General features: G+C 48.6%; 1 protein-coding gene across 4 annotated transcripts in view; it reads left to right on the top strand.

The window, feature by feature from the left end:
• The window catches only part of ndor1 (NADPH dependent diflavin oxidoreductase 1), a 74892-nt gene that overhangs the window by 12513 nt on the left and 40096 nt on the right, over positions 1 to 22283 (top strand). For all 4 annotated transcript variants that reach the window (XM_067969516.1, XM_067969517.1, XM_067969518.1 and 1 more), the window contains exons 3-8: positions 392 to 526; positions 6949 to 7026; positions 8016 to 8113; positions 17854 to 17952; positions 19076 to 19177; positions 20612 to 20821. In XM_067969516.1, coding sequence (XP_067825617.1) covers positions 392 to 526; positions 6949 to 7026; positions 8016 to 8113; positions 17854 to 17952; positions 19076 to 19177; positions 20612 to 20821 — 722 coding nt within the window. The remainder of the gene's footprint in view (positions 1 to 391; positions 527 to 6948; positions 7027 to 8015; positions 8114 to 17853; positions 17953 to 19075; positions 19178 to 20611; positions 20822 to 22283) is intronic.

Genomic DNA, 22283 nt, shown 5'->3' with positions numbered 1-22283 from the left:
TAAGTCTGTGCATGATTTACAGAATGCCACATACCGCTATGAGATGGGATATTTTCCAATATCCAGTGCTGATAGTTTTGCAGTAAACCTTTGGGTCTGATTTCAGGGTCATTCGTATTGCTGTGTCATCAAGTACCCCCTGGATAATATTAAGAAAACTGAACATTATTTTAAACTGAGCGTTTAATGATGCTTCACAAAGAATACAGTATCTTACTGCTGTTGAGATTCGTAAGCTGCTTAGGGTTCTGTCACAAAGGTTCTGTTGTCTCCTGAACTGCTCTGTATTTCTTATCTTAGTACATCTGATGGCAGCTCGGGGCTGTGCAGATTCCGTCTCCGCCTCCCCCCTAGCCTCATGTGCTGTGCTTCACTCTTTCTTTCTCTGCAGATGGCTGAGCGGAAGCTGCTGGTTTTGTACGGTAGCGAGACTGGCACAGCGCAGGACGTGGCCGAGCGGATTGGCAGGGAAGGAGTACGGCGGCACTTCACGTGCAGAGTCGTGTCGTTGGATAGTTATACTGTAGTGAGTACCGGTGGGCAGTGATGGAGATGGTGGAGGCTGACCTTCACCCCGTGTGCTACCTCTTATTATACCTCTCTTGTGCTGTGGACACTGGCTGAGATGCTATTGGCCCCACCGTATATCGGAGGCACACTTGCTTGGGACGGAGTTTGCCTGCACACAACAGTGACTACTCTTCAAAAATTGGCTGTGAAACGCTTTGGGATGTCCTGAGGATGTAAAAGAAAGAAAGACCGACCTCAGGACGCCCTAAAGAGCTTTACAGCCAATGAAGTACTTTTGAAGTGTAGTCACTGTTGTAATGTAGGAAACGTGGCAGCCAATTTGCGCGCAGCAAGATCCCACAAACAGCAATGTGATAATGACCAGATAAACTGTCAGTGGTTGGTTAAGGAATCAATATTGGCCAGGACACCAGGGAGAATTCCCCTGCTCCTCTTTGATAAAGTGATCTTTTACATCCACCTGAGAGGGCAGATGGGGCCCTCTGTCTCATCCGCAGGACGACACCTCCGACAGTGCATCACTCCCTCAGTACGGCATTGGAGTGTCCGCCTGGATTTTGAGCTCAAGTCTCTGGTGCGGCCCACAACCTTCTGACCCAGAGACGAGAGTGCTACCCACTGAGCCACGGCTGAAAGGTGCGATACAAATGGAACTTCTTCAACCGTTTCACTCTTTACAGCGTTATTGTACACTACTGGCTCGAGATAAACCATGAAAAGGTATCTTCCTATAAACTTTTCTTTCTCGCAAGAAGGTGTCATCTTAGAAGTGATTTTAAAAAAATGGAAAATGCTGAGAACACTCAGAGGTCCGTCAACGTCTGTAGAGAGAAAGACAGAAGGTATAAGGAAGGGCCTGTGCCCAAAATGTCAGTCTGTCTTTTCTCACTCAAGTAACTGCCCCTTTTAATTAATGTTCTCGCTCCCAAGTGTAAGTTGCTTTATTTGAAATTCTTTGCCTTTGTATTGTGTGTCAGCTTGGCTCAGTTGCTCGCACTCTCGGCTCTCAATAAGAAGGTCGTGGTTCCATAATTTAGGCTGACACTCAGTGCAGTTCTGAGGCAGTGCTGCACTGTCGGAGGTGCCGTCTTTCAGATGAGTCATTGAACTGTTTGCCTGTTCTGGTGGATATTTAATTTTCAGTAGCACTTTTCAGGCAGTTCTCCTGGAAAAACATTCCTCCTTCAGTCAACACCACCAGAAACTGATGAACTGATCACTTATCTCACTGCTGCTCAAGGAATTTTGTCATGTTTGCTTACATAACAACAGTGCCTGCACTTCAAACAATAATTCATTGTATGTGAAGCCATTAGGACTGTCTGAAAAACGTTGTAGATGCAACACTGCCTTTCCTTTTGAAAGGTATTCTGAAATGATTCTCTAATGGGCATTGTTCAACTCATCTGCATTCATTTATTCACACTCAAGAAGCTGGACACCCTCCAGGAGAGAACAGTATATTCGATCAGTGCCCCTGCTGCTGATTTAAATGTACTCCATCACCAGCACAGTGTGGCTGCAGTGTGTACCATCTACAGGATGTACTGCAGCAACTCACCAAGGTTACTTTGACAGCATCTCCTTCCCCTGCAACCTGTACCAGTGAGAAGGACAAGGGCAGTAATATCGTGCGAACACCATCACCTCCATGTCACACATAGGGTTGCCAATTCTGGTTGGACCTAGAATGGACTGGCGACTAACATAAAAGGGAATCCAAAAGTCTTCTTTAGGCATATAAATAGTAAACGGGTAGTAAGAGGAGGGGTGGGGCCTTTTAGGGACCAAAAAGGGGATCTACGCTTGGAGGCAGAGGGCATGACCAAGGTACTAAATGAATACTTTGCATCTGTCTTTACCAAGGAAGAAGATACGGCCAAAGCCACATTAAAAGAGGAGGGAGTTGAGATACTGGATGGGCTAAAAATTGATGGAGGAAGTACTAGAAAGGCTAGCTGTAATTAAAGTAGTTAAGTCACCCGGTTCAGATGGGACGCATCCTAGGTTGCTGAGGGAAGTAAGGGTGTAAATTGTAGAGGCTCTGGCCACAATCTTCCAATCATCCTTAGATACGGGGATGGTACCAGAGGACTGGAGAATTGCAAATGTTACACCCTTGTTCAAAAAAGGGTGTAAGGATAAACCCGGCAATCACAGGCCAGTCAGCTTAACCTCAGTGGTGGGGAAGCTTTTAGAAACGATAATCCGGGACAAAATTAACAGTCACTTGGTCAAGCATGGATTTGTTAAAGGCAAATCATGTTTGACCAAATTGATTAAGTATTTTGATGAGGTAACAGAGAGGGTTGATGAGGGCAATTTGGTTGATGTTGTTTACATGAACTTCCAAAAGGCGTTTGATAAGGTGCCACATAATAGGCTTGTCAATAAAATTGAAGCTCTCTGAATCAAAGGGGCAGTGGCAGTATGGATACGAAATTGGCTAAGTAATAGGAAACAGAGGGTAGTGATGCACGGCTGTTTTTCGGACTGGAGGGAAGTGTACAGTGGTGTTCCCCAGGGATCGGTACTGGGACCACTGCTTTTTTTGATATATATTAATGACTTGGGTGTACAGAGCACAATTTCAAAATTTGCAGATGACACAAAACTTGGAAGCGTAGTTAACAGTGAGAAGGATAGTGATGGACTTGAAGAGGATACAGACAGGCTGGTGGCATGGGTGGACACATTGCAGATGAAATTTAACACAGAGAAGTGTGAGGTGATACATTTTGGTAGGAAGAACAAGGAGTGACAGTAAAAATTAAAGGGTACAATTCTAAAGGGGGTGCAGGAACAAAGGGACCTGGGGGATGTGTGCACAGGTCGTTGAAAGTGGCAGAACAGGTTGAGAAAGCGGTTAAAAAAGCATATGGGGTCCTGAGCTTTATAAATAGAGGCATAGAGTACAAAAGCAAAGAAGTTATGATGAACCTTTATAAAACATTGGTTCGGCCTTAATTGGAGTATTGTGTCCAATTCTGGGCACCGCACTTTAGGAAGGATGTGAAGGCCTTAGAGAGGGTGCAGAAAAGATTTACTAGAATGGTTCTGGGGATGAGGGACCTCAGTTACATGGATTGACTGGAGAAGCTGGGGTTGTTCTCCCTAGAGCAGAGAAGGTTGAGAGGAGATTTGATAGAAGTGTTCAAAATCATGGAGTAAATGAAGAAAAACTGTTCCCATTGGCAGAAGGGTCGTGAACCAGAGGACACAGATTAAAGGTGATTGGCAAAAGAACCAAAGGCGACATGAGGAAAAACTTATTTACGCAGCAAGTAGTTAGGATCTGGAATGCACTGCCTGAAAGGGTGGTGGAGGCAGGGTCAATTGTGGTTTTCAAAAAGGAATTAGATAGATACCAGAAGGAGAAAAATTTGCAGGGCGACAGGGAGAGAGCGGGGGAGTGGGACTAGCTGGATTGCTCTTGCAGAGAGCCGGCACGGGCTCGATGGGTCGAATGGCTTCCTTCTGTACTGTAACCTTTCTATGATTCCATGGACATATTCCCAGAGGTTTCATCACATGACCTCCTGCCTCCAACTGTCCCGTCCCCACACTCTCGCCATTGGTCGCCCGACATGCCCATCCTAATGGTGCCCCGCCTTCCTATACCCATGGGAAATTGGACACCCTCTTCATTCCCCAACTGGATGATTTTTGACTGTCGGTCAAACAGCCTTTTTTTCCCAAGCTATAACTAGTAATCAAAAGTGTTCAAAGAAAATTTTTTAAAACATTTTTTTATTGCACCTATGATTTTTCTCCCAAAGTTTTCTTGCATAAGTGTCCTGGAGATTAGTCTTTAATTCAAGGGCAATCCTGGAGGGTTAACGACCCGAGTCACACACCATCCTGATTCGGCTGTTCTTTCATTGTCATGTAAGGCACTATATAAATTAAAGTTCTTTCTTATTTCCTTCTTCCATTGTACTCTTTCTCAGTTTTTTTTCTTTTTCTCTGTGTGTCTCTCTGCGAGAAATATAATCAGTGCTTCAGGAGGAACTCAATGGGGGTGTTAAATCCTGCCCCTTCTTAACCTTTGAGTCTAACTTTTGTCAGTTTTTAAGCCCCCTGCCATCACTGGGAGAGGAATTCAGATCTTTAAAAAGCCACATTTATTGCCCATCCATAGTTGCCCTTACAAGATGGTGGTCCTTCTCCTTTAACCGCTGCAGTCCTTGTGGTGATGGTGCTTCCACATCGGTGTTAGGTAGGGAATTCCAGGATTCTGACCCAGCGACGATGAAGATGGACTCGGAGGTGAACTTGGAGATGATGGTGTTCCCACAACATTGCTGCTCTGATGGTAGAGGTTGCAGAAGAGGGAAGTGGTGTTGAAGTAACCTTACAGAGTTGTTGTAATGCGCTGGTGCTGTAGATCGGTGGTGGAGGAGCTGGATATTCAATCCAGCGGCAGAGACGTGATCAGATGACCTGCTCTGTCCTCGATGGTGTCGGCTTGCTGAGTGTTGTTGCGGCTGCACCTACTCAGGCGATTGGTGAATATTCCAACTCTTCGCTTCTAGAGAGTGAAGAGGATTTGAGGGTCAGGAGGTGGGCCTCTTGCTGCAGAACACCCCAGCCTCTGCTCTGTTCTTGTAGCCACGCTGGTCCAGTTCAGTTTCTGCTCATTGGTGACCCAAGGATGTTGGTGATGGGGGCTCGGCTATGGTAGTGCCATTACAAGGTCAGAGCAAGGTGGTCGGGCCTCTTCTGGTTGGAGGTGGTTATTACTTGGCACTGATGCCAAGGTGTCAGCCGTGGCTCAGTGGTAGCACTCTCATCTCTGAGTCAGAAAGTCATGGGCTCAAGTCCTACTCCAGAGACTTGAGCACATAATCCAGGCTGACACTCCAGTGCAGTACCAAGTCCCTGTCTGCCCTCCTGGTGGACATAGAAGATCCCATGGCACTATTGGAAGAGCAGGCGAGATCTTCCAGTGTCCTGGCCAATATTTATCAGATTATCTGGTCATTATCTCATTACTGCTTGTGGGATCCCATCCCCCCTTCTCAGAAAACTCACCCTTGACTCTTTTTTCCTCGCAACCTACCACCCCATCTCCAGCCTCCTTTTCCTCTCCCAAGTCCATGAAGGTGTTGTCGCCTCCCAAATCCATGTCCATCTTTCCCACAACTCCATGTTTGAACCCCTCCAATCAGGTTTGTGCCCCTGCCACAGCACTGAAACAGCCCTTACCAAAGTCTCAAATGACATCTATGTGACTGTGACCATGGTAAACTATCCCCCCTCATCCTTCTCCACCTGTCTGCAGCCTTTGACATGGTGGACCACACCGTCCTGCTCCAACGCCTCTCCTCCGTTGTCCAGCTGGGTGGGACTGCGCTCGCCTGGTTCCATTCTTATCTATCCAGTCGTAGCCAGGGAATCACCTGCAATGGTTCCTCTTCCTGCTCCCGCACCGTTACCTCTGGAGTCCCCCAAGGATCTATCCTTGGCCCCCTCCTATTTCACATCTACATGCTGCCCCTCGGCGACATCATCCGAAAACACGACGTCAGATTCCACATGTACACTGATGACACCCAGCCCTACGTCACCATCACCTCCCTCGACTCCTCCACTGTCTCTGATTTGTCACACTGCTTGTCCGACATCCAGTACTGGATGAGCAGAAATTTCCTCCAATGAAATATTGGGAAGACTGAAGCCATTGTCTTCGGTCCCCGCCACAAACTCCGTTCCCCATCCACCGACTCCATCCCTCTCCCTGCCCACTGTCTGAGGCTGAACCAGACTGTTCGCAACCTTGGTGTCCTATTTGACCCTGAGATGAGCTTCTAATCACATATCCTCTCCATCACCAAGACCGCCTACCACCATCTCCGTAATATCGCCCGTCTCCACCCCGTGCTTTTGTTTTCTCCAGACTCGACTATTCCAATGTTTTCCTGGCCAGCCTCCCATCTTCCACCCTCCGTAAACTTCAGCTCATCCAAAACTCTGCTGCCTGTGTCCTAACTCGCAACGTGTCCCATTCACCCATCACCCCTGTGCTCACTGACCTACGTTGGCTCCTGGTCCTGCAACACCTGGAAATTAAAATTCTCACCCTTGTGTTCAAATCCTTCCATGGCCGTGCCCCCTCCCTATCAATAACGCTTCTGCGAAGCACCTTGGGACATTTTACTACGTTAAAGGCGCTATATAAATGCAAGTTGTTGTTGTTGATGTTTCCACCGATACTCCCAAGTTTCGTAGATGTAGATTTAGGTGCAGATGTACAGAACAGCTTGATGGTATTTTTCTGATGGAGCTGTAATTGAAATGGGGGAGTGACTCATGCACTGCTTTCCTGTGTACATGTTAGCTACTCTGGTGCTGCGTGCAACACCTGTTACTCTGTGATGTTCATTCCTCTGACTGTCCTTTTCTCTTCCACCTCAGGCCGACCTGATCCGGGAGCCTCTGGTGGTGTTTGTGTGCTCCACCACTGGCCAGGGTGAACCTCCAGACAATATGAAGGTACAGTAACACCAGCTAAAACCAGTGGGCAAATGCTTCAGGTGAAAAAGATGTTCAGAGCATTTTAGGACCAAATTTAAGTAGAAAACAGCTAAAGAAGCATTTATAGGATTGTAACTTGCTTGAATGTTTAGATGGCAGAAGCCATTAATAAGTTCCACACTGTGCAGAATATGTACAGTCTCACATAGAGAGAGATTTTCCTCTCCCCACAGTGTGCAGACCTGGTACAGTCTAGGACCAGGATACAACCTCTCCCCACACAGTATGTACAGACTGAGACCAGGATACCCCTTGTCCCTGGTCATGTGAGTGTGAGGGAGCTACAACGTGGAATCCAGTGGTAGAAGGTATCGGAGTCACTGGGCTCGATATTAATGACCCCCACGACTGGCAGGAGGAGGTTGGTGGGGGGGTGGGGGAGGGAGTGGGGGGTGTTGGTTAAACCCTAAAAACGCAAAAGGCGATCCCACCCAGATGTGTACACACCTGCTGCCATTTTTACAGCGGTGGGGGGGGTAGCAAGACTTGCGAATGTCTGGTCCTGGAGAGGCGGGGCACCTCATTAACATATTTAAAACAGGCTCTCACAGTGCATTTGGGACCAGCCGGGGACCATCCCTGCCCCGGCTGCGGCCTCCTGCCCTGGTTTTCCTGCCCAGCAGCAGGCCTGAGTGTCAATTTTTCAGCTGCTGGAACCCCGGCCTTGCCGGGCTTCCCCCCCCACCCCCGTACTCCCTCCCCCGCCTCCCCGCGCTTCCTCCTCCGCTCCTTTCCCCCTCCCCCCCTGCCCTGCGCGCTCCCTCTCCGCCTTCCCATAAATATCGTAGCCACTGTATCTGATCAGTTGAAGCTGAATTGTCCTGTGCTGTGTCCGAATACCGATATTTATTGTGCTCTGTTGCACCACTGACCGTCAGGCTCACTAACCCCCTTCCCACTGATCGCGGTCGAGTTTGATCCAGGCTAACTCTCTGCTTGCCCTGTAGAAATTCTGGAGGTTTATCTTCCGACGGAACCTTCCTGCAGACTCCCTCTCTCTGATGGATTGTGGTGTCCTGGGTCTTGGAGATTCCTCCTATCCCAAGTAAGTTGGCCTGAGATGAATGGTGAATCTGTGGGGGAGGGGATTTAACCACTGATCATTTTTACACTGATGGTTTCCTATGACGCTCAGAAACTCTGTCGCGCTATTGGCTAATGACAGTCACACACGAGAGGCCAGGGTCCATCAGTCAAAGTTGTCCCCCTTCTCCCCCACCCAAGTGTGAGGTGTTTTAAAGAACCGTGTTTCTTGAGATATCTCTGTGGGTTTACACAACGAGTAACTGAGCCACACAGGACACGAAAATCCTGGTTTGGTCCCAACCCATGGTGTGTTAGTTGGATTAGCCAGACAGCCATTGGGCCTCTGGGTAAAGAAGAGTAAAATCAGTCATGGTTCCGACCCTTGCTCGCTAACCAGTCACCGCTGCTGGAATCGCGCGTGCGGACATTGTGGGGGACAGGATGCCTCCTGCAGTCAAATAGTCTGCTAAATGCCCACTGCTGAGGCTGATACATGGGTAATGGCCGCTTGGGTGACGTAGCAGATTATCTGTGGAACAGTACCACAGCAGGAAGTCAGCACTTTGAGGGAGGCAGGAAGTGAGACAGTTCACAAGGGGAAAAAAATTCATTTGCAAAGTGTCACTTTTTTCACTTGTCAGATTTAAGGATCACGGGACGGGTCTGGATAAAGGCCCCAGTCAACCCGTTTTATCTCATCCTCCCACTTTCATTCCAGCTTTTAATGTGCACTCACGCAGACAGACTTGTCCTTGGTTTATATCTAATCCAAAGGATGATACCACTGACAATGCAGCACTCCCTCAGTTCTGCACTGCAATGTCAGCTTGGATCCTTACCAAAGAAAGGATACACTTGCCACAGAGGGAGTGCAGCGAAGGTTTACCAGACTGATTCCTGGGATGGCAGGACTGTCGTATGAGGAGAGATTGGGTCGACTCGGCCTTTATTCACTCGAGTTTAGAAGAATGAGAGGGGATCTGATTGAACCATATTAAATTCTGACAGGGCTAGACAGGCTGGATGCAGGGAGGATGTTTCCCCTGGCTGGGGGGTCCAGAACGAGGGGTCACAGTCTCAGGATACGGAATAGGACATTTAAGACTGAGATGAGGAGAAATTTCTTCACTCAGAGGGTGGTGATCCTGTGGAATTCTCTACCACAGAAGGCAGTGGAGGCCAAGTCACTGAATATATTTAAGAAGGAGCTAGATAGATTTCTAGAGACAAAAGGCATGAAGGGGTATGGGGAGAGAGTGGGAATATGATATTGAGGTAGAGGATCAGCCATGATCATATTGAATGGCGGAGCAGGCTCGAAGGACCGAATGGCCTACTCCTGCTCCTATTTTCTGTGTTTCTAGATTGTGCATTTGTGACTTAATGTGGAGCCCCTTCTGATCTAGAAGTAAGAGTGAAAAAACTGAGCTCAGTTCACACCCTAGAACTGATCCAATCTAACGCCCCAGTTACTGGTCCGGTCTAACGCCCCAGTTACTGGTCCGGTCTAACGCCCCAGTTACTGGTCCGGTCTAACGCCCCAGTTACTGGTCCGGTCTAACGCCCCAGTTACTGGTCCGGTCTAACGCCCCAGTTACTGGTCCGGTCTAACGCCCCAGTTACTGGTCCGGTCTAACGCCCCAGTTACTGGTCCGGTCTAACGCCCCAGTTACTGGTCCGGTCTAACGCCCCAGTTACTGGTCCGGTCTAACGCCCCAGTTACTGGTCCGGTCTAACGCCCCTGTAACTTTAACAACCGTGTTTTGTTTGAACTGTGGGGAGTGTTGGCACCGTGTTTTGTTTGAACTGTGGGGAGTGTTGGCACTGTGCGTTGTCTGTACCCGGAAATGTTAGCCCTAGTTTGAGTTTCCGTGTCCATCGTGTACGTGTTTTGCTGCCACTCCAGTCCCGAGCCCATCGCTTCTATTTCCCCCCTTTTCACCTTTTCTCTTCTTTTCTCTTTACCCCTCCTAGGCCCCTCTCTCCCTTTATCATGCGCCCTTCGTTTCTCCCCTCTCGGGTACTCTGCCCCCCCAAATCCCTACCCCAACCCTTCACCACTCCTCGAGTGTCCTACTCTCCTGCTGCCATCACAGGCTTGACTCCCTTTTGGATAAGCCTACAGATTCCATCTGTGCCTTTCTTGCATCCTCTGAAGAGCCCATCGTCGCTTCCTCCTAACTGCGCCATCCTGCTCTCTCACCCAGCGCGCCCGCTGGGGGCTAATCTTGCCAACCTCCTTCCCGTCCCGCTCATCCCTCCCAGCCCTGACCCTGTGGACTCTGCCAGCAGATCAGCTATCACCGCCCCTCTCCGCATCTCCCTCCAGAACGTCCATTCAGTTATGAACAAGGCCCTTGCCATCCATGAGCTTATTGTGGATGATTGCATCGACATCATGGCCTTGAAGGAATCCTGGCTGATGGGTGATGACGCCTTCCTGCCAGGCTATATCTTCCACCACTTGCCCCGCCCTGATCGCTGCGGTGGTCACCGAATCACACCTTGATCTGTCCCCCTAAACCTCTGGCACCTTCTCCTCCTTTTGATCATCTCAACTTGTGCCATCCCTCTCACCTCTCCTTTAAAATCCTCGTTCTCTACCGCCCGCCCAAGTGCTACGCCAAGTTTCTCACTGAGATATCTTCACTGCTTTCCTCCCTCAGCCTCTGCACCGAGCGACTTCTCATCCTCAGTGATTTCAACCTCCATCTCAACTCATCATGCTCTCTCTCCTCTGAGTTCACTGTCCTCCTATCCTCCCTTAATCCCTCCCTCCATATAAACTCCCCTACCCATATTCACGGCCACCTCCTCAAACTTGCCATCTCACGTGGTCTCTTTACTTCCATCGTGTCAATCATGGATAAGGCCATCTCTGATCACTTCCTTGTATCCCTCTCCCTTTCCCCTCCCAGCCCCACTTTCTCTGTGTCCGTCCCTTGAAAAATCTCTCTTCCCGTCACTTACAACAGCACTTTTAAATTCCTAACTCTCCAGCCGTTGGCCCTCCATTCACCACGACATTTCTGCAGCTACCGATCTGCTCAGTCACACCCTCACCTTCACCCTTGATGCCCTTGTCCCCATTAAAACCATTACTCTCTCTCACCCTGGTACGGCTCCCATCTCCGCTCCCTTAAGTCCAAGGGACGCTGACTTGAACGTTTATGGCAGACAACTGGTTTAGCCATTCATCGCCAGATCTGGGCTGGACCACATAAGCCTCTCCTCAGCCAAAACTGCTCACTATTCCAGGACACCCAACTTCCCTTCCTGGCCCCCATGTTAGCTGATATTGTTAACAGTAAACTCTCCTCAGGTACCGTCCCCCTCTCCTTCAAATCTGCCGTCATCACCCCCTCCTCAAAAAACCCACCCTTGACCCCTCTGTCCTTGCAAACTATTGCCCCCTCTCCAACCTCCCTTTCCTCTCCAAGGTCCTTGAAAGTGTTGTTGCCTCCCAAATCCATGCCTATCTTTCCCGGAACTCCATGTTTGAATCCCTTCAATCAGGTTCCGCCCCCACCACAGCACTGAAACGGCTCTTACCAAATGACATCCTGTGTGACTGTGACCGTGGTGAACTCTCCCTCCTCATCCTTCTCCACCTATCTGCAGCCTTTGACACGGTTGATCACACCATCCTCCTCCAACACCTCTCCTCCGTCGTCCAGCTGGGTGGGACTGCCCTCTCCTGGTTCCATTCTTATCCAGAACCACAAAGGTAATAATCTCTGGATTATTACCTGAGCCACGAGCAAATTGGCCGAGGGTCAATAGGATCAGGGAGATGAGTGCGTGGCTCAAAGATTGGTGTGGGAGAAGTGGGTTTTGATTTGTGGGGCACTGGCACCAGTACTGGGAAAGAGAGAGTTGTTCCATTGGGACGGACTACACCTGAACCGTGCTGGGACCAGAGTTCGAGCGAATCAAATATCTAGGGAGGTAGATAGGGCTTTAAACTAAATAAGGTGGGGGAAGGTCCCGGTGGGGAGAAATCTAGAATGCTAAAGAGAAAAGACAAAGAAGCAGTGCAGGCAAGTGATTGGGGTAAGGATAACCAGATTGTGTCAGGAAGGGACAGAGCGTACAAACAAAAGACAACAAATAGGGTCCGGGTAAGAAAAAATGGTAGTAAGACAAATAGGGCCATAGTACAAAAAAAATGTTAAGATGTCTAAAAATGTTAAAAAGATAAATCTAAAGGCACTGTATCTGAATGCATGAAGCATTTGTAATAAGGTAGACGAATTAACAGCGCAAATAGATATAACCTGACATGATATAATAGCAATTACAGAAACATGGCTGCAGGGTGACCAAGGCTGGGAGCTGAATATCCAAGGGTATTCAATATTTAGGAAGGACAGGCAAAAAGGAAAAGGAGGTGGGGTGGCGTTGTTAGTAAAGGATGAAATCAGAGCAATAGTGAGAAAGGATATTGGGTCAGAAAATCAAGATGTAGAATCAGTCTGAGTGGAGTTAAGAAGCACCAAGGGGCAGAAAACACCAGTGGGAGTTGTCGAGAGGCCTCCAAACAGTAGTGGTAATGTAGGGGATGGGATCAAACAGGAAATTAGAGATGTATGTAACAAGGGTACTACAGTAATCATGGGTGACTTTAATCTACATATAGACTGGCTAAACCAAATTAGCAATAATACTGTGGAGGATGAATTCCTGGAGTGTGTACGAGATGGTTTTTTAGACCAGTACGTTGAGGAGCCAACCAGGGAACAGGCTATCTGAGATTGGGTATTGTGCAATGAGAAGGGGTTAATTAATAATCTTGTTGTACGGGGTCCTTTAGGGAAGAGTGACCATAACATGATAGAATTCTTCATGAAGCAGTCCAATCCGAAACTAGGGTCCTAAATCTAAACAAAGGAAACTACAAAGGTATGAGGAAGTGAGTTGGTTATGATAGATTGGGAAGCTTCATTAAAAGGCATGAAGGTGGATAGGCAATAGCTAACATTTAAGGAACGAATGCATGAATTGCAACAATTATACATTCCTTTCTGGCGCAAAAACACAAAAGGAAAAGCGGCCCAACCGTGGCTAACAAAAGAAATTAAGGATAGTATTAGATCCAAAGAGGAGTCATATAAAGTTGCCAGAAAAAGTAGCAAGCCTGAGGATTGGGAGCAGTTTAGAATTCAGCAAAAAAGAACCAAGAGATTGATTAAGAGGGGAAAAATAGAGTATGAGAGTAAACTTACAAGGAACATAAAAGTGGACAGTAAAAGCTTCTGCAAGTATGTAAAAAGGAAAAGATTAGTGAAGACAAATGTAGGTCCCTTACAGTCAGAAACGGGAGAATTTATAATGGGGAACAGGGAAATGGCAGAGCAATTAAACAAATACTTCAGTTCTGGCTTCACGGAAGAGGACACAAATAACTTCCCAGAAATGCTAGGGAACCAAGGGTCTAGTGAGAAGGAGGAATTAAAGGAAATTAGTATTAGTAAAAAAACAGTGCTGGAGAAATTAATGGGACTGAAAGCCGATAAATCCCCAGGGCCTGATAATCCTCATCCCAGAGTACTGAAAGAGGTAGCCATGGAAATAGTGGATGCATTCGTTGTCATCTTCCAAAATTCTATAGATTATGGAACAGTTCCTGCAGATTGGAGGGTGGCAAATGTAACCCCACTATTTAAAAAAGGAGGGAGAGAGAAAACAGGGAACTACAGACCGGTTAGCCTAACATCAGTAGTAGGGAAAATGCTCGAGTCCATTATAAAGGATGTGATAACAGGACACTTAGAAAATATCAACGGAATTAGACAAAGTCAACATGGATTTATGAAAGGGAATTTATGTTTGACAAACCTACTGGAGTTTTTTGAGGATGTAACTGGTAGAATAGATAAGGGAGAACCAGTGGATGTGGTGTATTTGGATTTTCAGAAGGCCTTTGATAAAGTCCCACATAAGATGTTAGTTTGCAAAATTAAATCACATGGGATTGGGGGTAATATACTGGCATGGATTGAAAATTGGTTAACAGACAGGAAACAGAGAGTAGGAATAGATGGGTCTTTTTCAGGGTGGCAGGCGGTGACTAGTGGGGTACCGCAGGGATCAGTGCTTGGGCCCCAGCTATTCACAATATATATCAATGATTTGGATGAGGGAACCAAAAGTAATATTTTCAAGTTTGCTGACGACACAAAACTAGGTGGGATTGTGAGTTGTGAGGAGGATGCAAAGAAGCTTCAAGGTGATTTAGACAAGTTGAGTGAGTGGGCAAATACATGGCAGATGCAGTATAATGTGGATAAATGTGAAGTTACCCACTTCGGAAGGAAAAACAGAAAGGCAGAGTATTATTTTAAATGGTGATAAATTGGGAAATGTTGATGTACAAAGAGCCCTTGTACACCAGTCACTGAAAGCAAACATGCAGGTGCAGCAATCAGTTAGGAAGGCAAATGGTATGTTGGCCTTCATTGCAAGAGGATTTGAGTACAGGAGCAAGGATGTCTTACTGCAGTTATTCAGGGCCTTGGTGAGACCACACCTGGAGTATTGTGTGCAGTTTTGGTCTCCTTACCTAAGAAAGGATGTACTTGCCATAGAGGGAGTGCAGCGAAGGTTCACCAGACGGATTCCTGGGATGGCAGGACTGTCGTATGAGGAGAGATTGGGTCGACTCGGCCTGTATTCACTCGAGTTTAGAAGAATGAGAGGGGCTCTCATTGAAACATATAAAATTCTGACAGGGCTAGACAGGCTGGATGCAGGGAGGATGTTTCCCCTGGCTGGGGGGGTCCAGAATGAGGGGTCACAGTCTCAGGATACGGGGTAAGACATTTAGGATTGAGATGAGGAGATATTTCTTCACTCAGAGGGTGGTGAACCTGTGGAATTCTCCACCACAGAAAGCTGTGGAGGCCAAGTCACTGAATATATTTAAGAAGGAGCTAGATAGATTTCTAGAGACAATAGGCATCAAGGGGTATGGGGAGAGAGCGGGAATATGGTATTGAGATAGAGGATCAGCCATGATAATATTGAATGGGCGGAGCAGGCTCGAAGGGCCGAATAGCCTACTCCTGCTCCTATTTTCTATGATTCTATCTATCCAGACGTAGCCAGGGAATCAGCTGCAACGGCTCCTCACCCTGCTCCCGCACCGTTACCTCCGGAGTCCCCCAAGGATCTATCCTTGGCCCCTCCCATTCCTCATCTCCATGCTGCCCCTCGGCGACATCATCCGAAAACACGACGTCAGATTCCACATGTACGCTGAGGGCACCCAGCCCTACCTCACCATCACCTCCCTCGACCCTCCACTGTCTCTGATTTGTCACACTGCTTGTCCGATATCCAGTACTGGATGAGCAAAAATTTCCTCGAACTAAATATTGGGAAGACTGAAGCCATTGTCTTCGGTCCCCGCCACAAACTCCGTTCCCCATCCACCGACTCCATCCCTCTCCCTGCCCACTGTCTGAGGCTGAACCAGACCGTTCGCAACCTCATCGTCCTATTTGACCCTGAGATGAGCTTCTGACCACATATCCTCTCCATCACCAAGACCACCTACTTTCACTTCCGTAACATCGCCCGCCTCCACCCCGTCTCTGCTCATCTGCTGCTGAAATCCTTATCCACCCTTTGATATCTGTAGATTTGACTATTCCAATGCTCTCCTGATCGGCCTCCCATCTTCCTCCCTCCATAAACTTCAGCTGATCCAAAACTCTGCTGCCCGTATCCTAACTCGCACCAAGTCCCGTTCTCCCATCACCCCTGTGCTCGCTGACCGACATTGGCTCCTGGTCCGGGAACGCCTCAATTTTAAAATTCCCATCCTTGTTTTCAAACCCTTCCAGGGCCACGCCCCTCCTTTCTCTGTAACCTCCTCCAGCCCTACAACCCTCCGAGATCTCCGCGCTCCTCCAAATCTTGCGCATCACTGATTTTCATCGCTCCACCATTGGCAGCTGTGCCTTCAGCTGCCGAGACCCTGTGCTCTGGAATTCTCCCTAAACCTCTCCGCCTCTCTACCTTTCCTCCTTTAAGATGCTCCTTAAAACCTACCTCTTTGGCCAAGCTTTTGGTCTCTTGTTTTAATATCTCCTTATGTTGCTCAGTGTCAATCTAACGCCCCTGTAACTGATCCAGTCTAACGCCCCTGTAACTGATCCAGTCTAACGCCCCTGTAACTGATCCAGTCTAACGCCCCTGTAACTGATCCAGTCTAACGCCCCAGTTACTGATCCAGTCTAACGCCCCAGTTACTGATCCAGTCGAACGCCCCAGTTACTGATCCAGTCGAACGCCCCAGTTACTGATCCAGTCGAACACCCCAGTTACTGATCCAATCGAACGCCCCAGTTACTGATCCAATCGAACGCCCCAGTTACTGATCCAGTCGAACGCCCCAGTTACTGATCCAGTCGAACGCCCCAGTTACTGATCCAATCGAACGCCCCAGTTACTGATCCAATCGAACGCCCCAGTTACTGATCCAATCGAACGCCCCAGTTACTGATCCAGTCGAACGCCCCAGTTACTGATCCAATCGAACGCCCCAGTTACTGATCCAGTCGAACGCCCCAGTTACTGATCCAGTCGAACGCCCCAGTTACTGATCCAATCGAACGCCCCAGTTACTGATCCAGTCGAACGCCCCTGTAACTGATCCAGTCTAACGCCCCAGTTACTGATCCAGTCGAACGCCCCAGTTACTGATCCAATCGAACGCCCCAGTTACTGATCCAATCGAACGCCCCAGTTACTGATCCAGTCGAACGCCCCAGTTACTGATCCAGTCGAACGCCCCAGTTACTGATCCAGTCGAACGCCCCAGTTACTGATCCAGTCGAACGCCCCAGTTACTGATCCAATCGAACGCCCCAGTTACTGATCCAGTCTAACGCCCCAGTTACTGATCCAGTCTAACGCCCCAGTTACTGATCCAGTCTAACGCCCCAGTTACTGATCCAGTCTAACGCCCCTGTAACTGATCCAGTCGAACGCCCCAGTTACTGATCCAGTCGAACGCCCCAGTTACTGATCCAGTCTAACGCCCCTGTAACTGATCCAGTCTAACGCCCCTGTAACTGATCCAGTCTAACGCCCCTGTAACTGATCCAGTCTAACGCCCCTGTAACTGATCCAGTCTAACGCCCCTGTAACTGATCCAGTCTAACGCCCCTGTAACTGATCCAGTCTAACGCCCCTGTAACTGATCCAGTCTAACGCCCCTGTAACTGATCCAGTCTAACGCCCCTGTAACTGATCCAGTCTAACGCCCCTGTAACTGATCCAATCTAACGCCCCTGTAACTGATCCAATCTAACGCCCCAGTTACTGATCCAATCTAACGCCCCTGTAACTGATCCAATCTAACGCCCCAGTTACTGATCCAATCTAACGCCCCCGCAGCTGCTCCAGCCTCTCGCCCTATAAGTGAATCAAGCTGACACCCCCAACTGGGTCATTTCGAGGTGTTTGATGTATCTGTTTGATATTTGACCCAAGAGAATATTGATTTGTGGCTTGAGTATGATCTCCACCCAAATAAAGTGACTAATTTCGAAGGTTTATAGGACTATAGCGTACAAAGTCTGATCAGATCTGAGTGATTCGAGAAGTATTTAAATATTACAAAGTAAATAATATGACTAATACCGCCAGTTAGGAACTTTGTTTGAATTTGAATTGCCATTTAAAGTGGCTGAGTTTGTACAGTGCAAGATTATTTTGTTTAAATAAAATGATTTTTCTTTTAACTTAAAGGTTTAACTTTATTGCCAAGAAGCTGAGTAAACGTTTGATTCAGCTGGGATCAAATGCACTGCTTCCGGTGGGATTGGGCGATGACCAGCATGACTTAGGGTAAGAGTGCTCGCTGTGTATCCCCTGTAAACCCTGCAAGTCCCCTGACTGGTACAGCAGGACGCACATGCACCAAACAATCCATCAAGTTAAGGTGCGTCTATAAAGTTCGAGCCCGAGTGAACCACTCGAGCCTGACTCATCACCGATCCATTTCTCCTGATTCCTATCCCATATGTTGCTTATACTACATAGTGACTGCTTTGATGAGTTTAAATAAATGTGCTTTGTAATAACTGTGTTCAGTATTAGTGGACCAACACCTAACGCCTTCATGTGCCATTCCTCTCTCCATCATTCACACGGGCAGACTTTTTTTTACTTGTTCTTGGGACGCGATACTGGCAATTCTGGGTTTATTGTCCATCCCCGTGCTTCTCGAGTCGTTCACTCACAGGTCAACCTTTCCCGCTGGTGGTGGGTGAGAGGCATTTTGTGTTGAGTGGGAACATGACCTGCATACACGGCGATAAGGAAACTCCAGTCTAGACACACTGGCAGCAGAATGGGGAATGCTTGAAGTGCTTGATATCAAAATTACAGTAACTCTATACAAACCTAGAACCCGGCAAAGAGGCATTTGTATCGTTTTGAGAATGTTTTACTGCTCTGTTGCCTCAATCGTACAGACTCAGGATAGACTAAACAGCAGAACCTCAGAACAAAGCATGTGTGGGTTATAAATAAAACAACAGGGTGATTTCAAGGCCATTATTTAATGTCAGCTCCTCACCTGCTTGACCTTTGCTCTCATGATTAATGATGTTACACAAACTTCTCAGCTGGACACCAGCCTGTAACTTGCTCTGTTACCTAGTATTCTGTATCCTTGATTAGATTCCTGCCTGCAGCTCGCTCCCGAGTATCCATTATTCCACATGTAAACTATCTGAGCCTCATGTTTGATGTGTGTATCAATGTCTCAAGCTCCTCGGTCCACAGGTTGGACCTGACCTTCCTCACTGTCCGATTTGCTGAAACCTGCCTGTTATGTATCTCGTCCTGTTTTCTGATGGAATCTTCACACCAGATTGCACCAGCACCAGAACAGTTTACAGAGAGTTTTCTCCAGAGAGATGTATTGATTCTAATTTAATTTCTTTCCCCTCCTCACCCCCTCCAGACCCGACGCTGTGATTGATCCCTGGTTAAAGGAATTCTGGGAGCAAGCCTTCAAAATCTACCCCCTGCCACCAGGATTGAACGTGCTCGGCGATGATGTCATGTGAGTACAATCTAGTGAGAAGCTGCAGGAGGGAGACAGGCATCTTGTGTTTAGGTTTCAAAGCTGAGTAGCTTCCTGACAGAATGTGGGACCATAGCGAACATAAGGAAAGTTGGAATGAGAAAATGTCATATGGTGAATCAGGTCTTCTCGATCCACATGCCTTGTGTGACTTGCCCACCTCCCAAGGTCCCTATAATCTCCCGAATCTGCACGTGACTCGAACAGATCTGTTATATCTCCATAACTCCCAATTGTGAAGTAGGGTGATCGGGGGGCGAGCACCCGTCAGGTGATCGGGGGGCGAGCACCCGTCAGGTGATCGGGGGGCGAGCACCCGTCAGGTGATCGGGGGGCGAGCACCCGTCAGGTGATCGGGGGGCGAGCACCCGTCAGGTGATCTACATTCCCCCTGGACTGAAGTGCCTGGGGATCTGGATCTCAGACCCTGCTTTTAAAGGAAGCTTGCTGCCCTCTGGTGCAGGCACTGGGGACTGTGTACGACACTGTGCAGCGGATGGTGGGTCATTTGGAGGAGTCTATTACCCACATCTGTTATACTGAGATGGATGGTTTTGTAGCACCGCAGTCCATGCTGCACTGTGCGGGACACCTGAAGGAGGGACACTCAGGACAGAGCCCCAAGGGCATTGGCACCTCCATAATCCTCAGACTCCTGCCCTGGAGGCCTGGGCTGACATTGGAGAGAAGTGTCTCTTTAGGCCTCCAAGCGCTTGAGGGCAGGGTGCAGCCTCAATGATTCACATTTGTACAGCACCTTTAATGTAATAAATTGTCCCAAAGCACTTCACCAACGGATATAGAAACAGAAACAAACGTCGAGCATAGAGGGGGACATTGGGAATGGTGAACAAAGGCGAGTTTTGAGAAGAAAGAACTTGTATTTCTGTCGCACCTTTCATGACCTCAGGATGTCCCAAGGTGCTTTACAGCCAATGAAGTACTTTTTTTGTAATGTAGGAAACGCAGCAGCCAATTTGCACACAGCAAGATCCCACAAACATCAATGAAATAATGACCAAATGATCTGTTTTAGTACTTTACTGGAGTGTCAGCCTAGATTTTGTGCACAAGCCGCTGGAGTGGGGCTTGAACCCATGACCTTTTGACTCAGAGATTGCTGCCCAGTGAGCCATGGCGGCCATGGTTACTGCTCAGAACGCACCCCAGAGTGCTTCCCTTTATACATCACTCTGCACAAACTTAACACTGCGGTTTTCAGCAGACTGTGTCTGGTCAGCTTCTGTGATGGGATGTGACATGAACAGTGATGTTATTGTCCCCTGTGACTGGAATGGCAGTGATGATGGGATTTATTTCCTAGTTGTTATGGGGGGCACCTTACCCTGTGTTTTTTATTTCGATACATGCGTCCATGTATGTACTTTGGCTTTCACCTTATTCCTTGCGTAGATTGCCATCGAAGTACAGCTTTCAATTTGAGGATGATGCTGCCAATGGTGTCTCGGTGGGCCCATGTGACACAAATGGACGAATTAGATGTCTCCCCTCGCAGCTCCACCCATTCCCTGCACAGATGATCTCCAATGAAAGGGTCACAGACGAATCCCACTTCCAGGATGTGCGGCTCATCACGTTCGATGTCACTGGCTCCGGCATTGAGTAAGAAATGTCTGAATTTGTTTCCCAAATAAGCTAGTTGAGTTCCAAAAACCCTACAGCGATCACACAGCACACTGAGCAGAGGCCCCAGCACCTGATCTCTGCCCTGTCGGTAGCATCCTCTTGAGGGGCTGCTGATTAATATTAATACTCCCAGATGAAGGTTAATCAGGGAAGTTATCCCATCCCTTCCACCCTCCCCTCCCCCTCTCGCCATGATAACCCCAGGGTTTCCCGGGTTGTAAATGAGACTTGGGGCTCGATTTTACCACCCGCTATCGGGTGCGTTCTCGGCGGGGGGGGGGGGCCCCGAAAATCGGGAAATCCAGGAGCGGGACCGGATCCCGCCTCGATCCCGCCCACTTCCGGGTTCCCCGCTGACGAGCCAGCGTGCGCGCGCAGCCCCCGCTGGTGGGAATCCCGCAGGCAATTAAAGCCAGCGGGATGCCACTTGACAGTATTTAGTTAGGTATTTCAGGTCATTAACTGACCTGATTAAGGGAGTGTGTGTGATTTTGGAACAACATGGGACTGTTTCCCACACTGGGGGAAACACTCCCAGCTCGAATGGACGTGTTGCAGCTGTCAGCCTGTGGCAGCTGCAAAGGTCCATTTGACAGGTCGGGGGGGGGAGACCCTCATCCATTGCAGGAGGCCACTCTGTCACTTGGGACAAAGTTTGGCCTCCACCACCCTCCTCCTGATGGTCGAAGTCACCAACCTGCACACTTACCCCGGGGTCCGGAGACATGTACCTACCTTGCGGACTCCCTCAGATGTACATCTTGCGGATGGGGGCCGCCGTAGCTGCAGTCATGACCTCCTCGGAGGGCGAACAGCATCACCAGCCTCGCCATCCACGCCGTCCACCTCTGACACGTGGAGCTCCACAACAGAGTGCTGTGACACATCCACCTGTACAGCAGGAGGGAGGGCTACCGCAGAGAGAGATGCGTCGCAGAGGGCACTACCCTCGCCACAGGGTCCACAGACCGAGGCTCAGCCTCCTGGACCTCTCTGAGCAGCAGTGCACACGGAGGCTCAGAGTCACTCGACATGTAGCCGTGGACATCTGCAGCCTCTTTCATGCCGAGCTGCTCCTGGCTGGCCCGTGCACCATCTTCCTACCTGTCGCTGTCAAAGTCACCACTGCCCTCAACAACTTCTCCTCCGCATCCTTCCAGGGTGCAACCGGGGACATCGCCGATGTCTCTCAGTCGTCTGCGCAGAAGAGCCCTGCAAATACACCTACACCCACTCTGCAGTGACACACTGGGTGGCATCAGTGGTGGGTCCTCATAGGGATACCCAGGAGCGGGCATTATTGCACAAACCGGACAGGATTCACGAAGACATGGCAGTAGTGGTGCCAATATAATGTGTGATGTGAGTTGTTCTGAAATTCAATAGAAGTAAGAACCATGACAAACTCTCAAACACCCTTGTGCATCCCCTTCATGCT

This window comes from Heptranchias perlo, chromosome 31, assembly GCF_035084215.1.
Source record: "Heptranchias perlo isolate sHepPer1 chromosome 31, sHepPer1.hap1, whole genome shotgun sequence".
NCBI classification, from domain to species: Eukaryota; Metazoa; Chordata; class Chondrichthyes; order Hexanchiformes; family Hexanchidae; genus Heptranchias; species Heptranchias perlo.
Note: the sequence above shows the minus strand (reverse complement) of the source record. Positions and strands in the feature narration are given on the sequence as shown.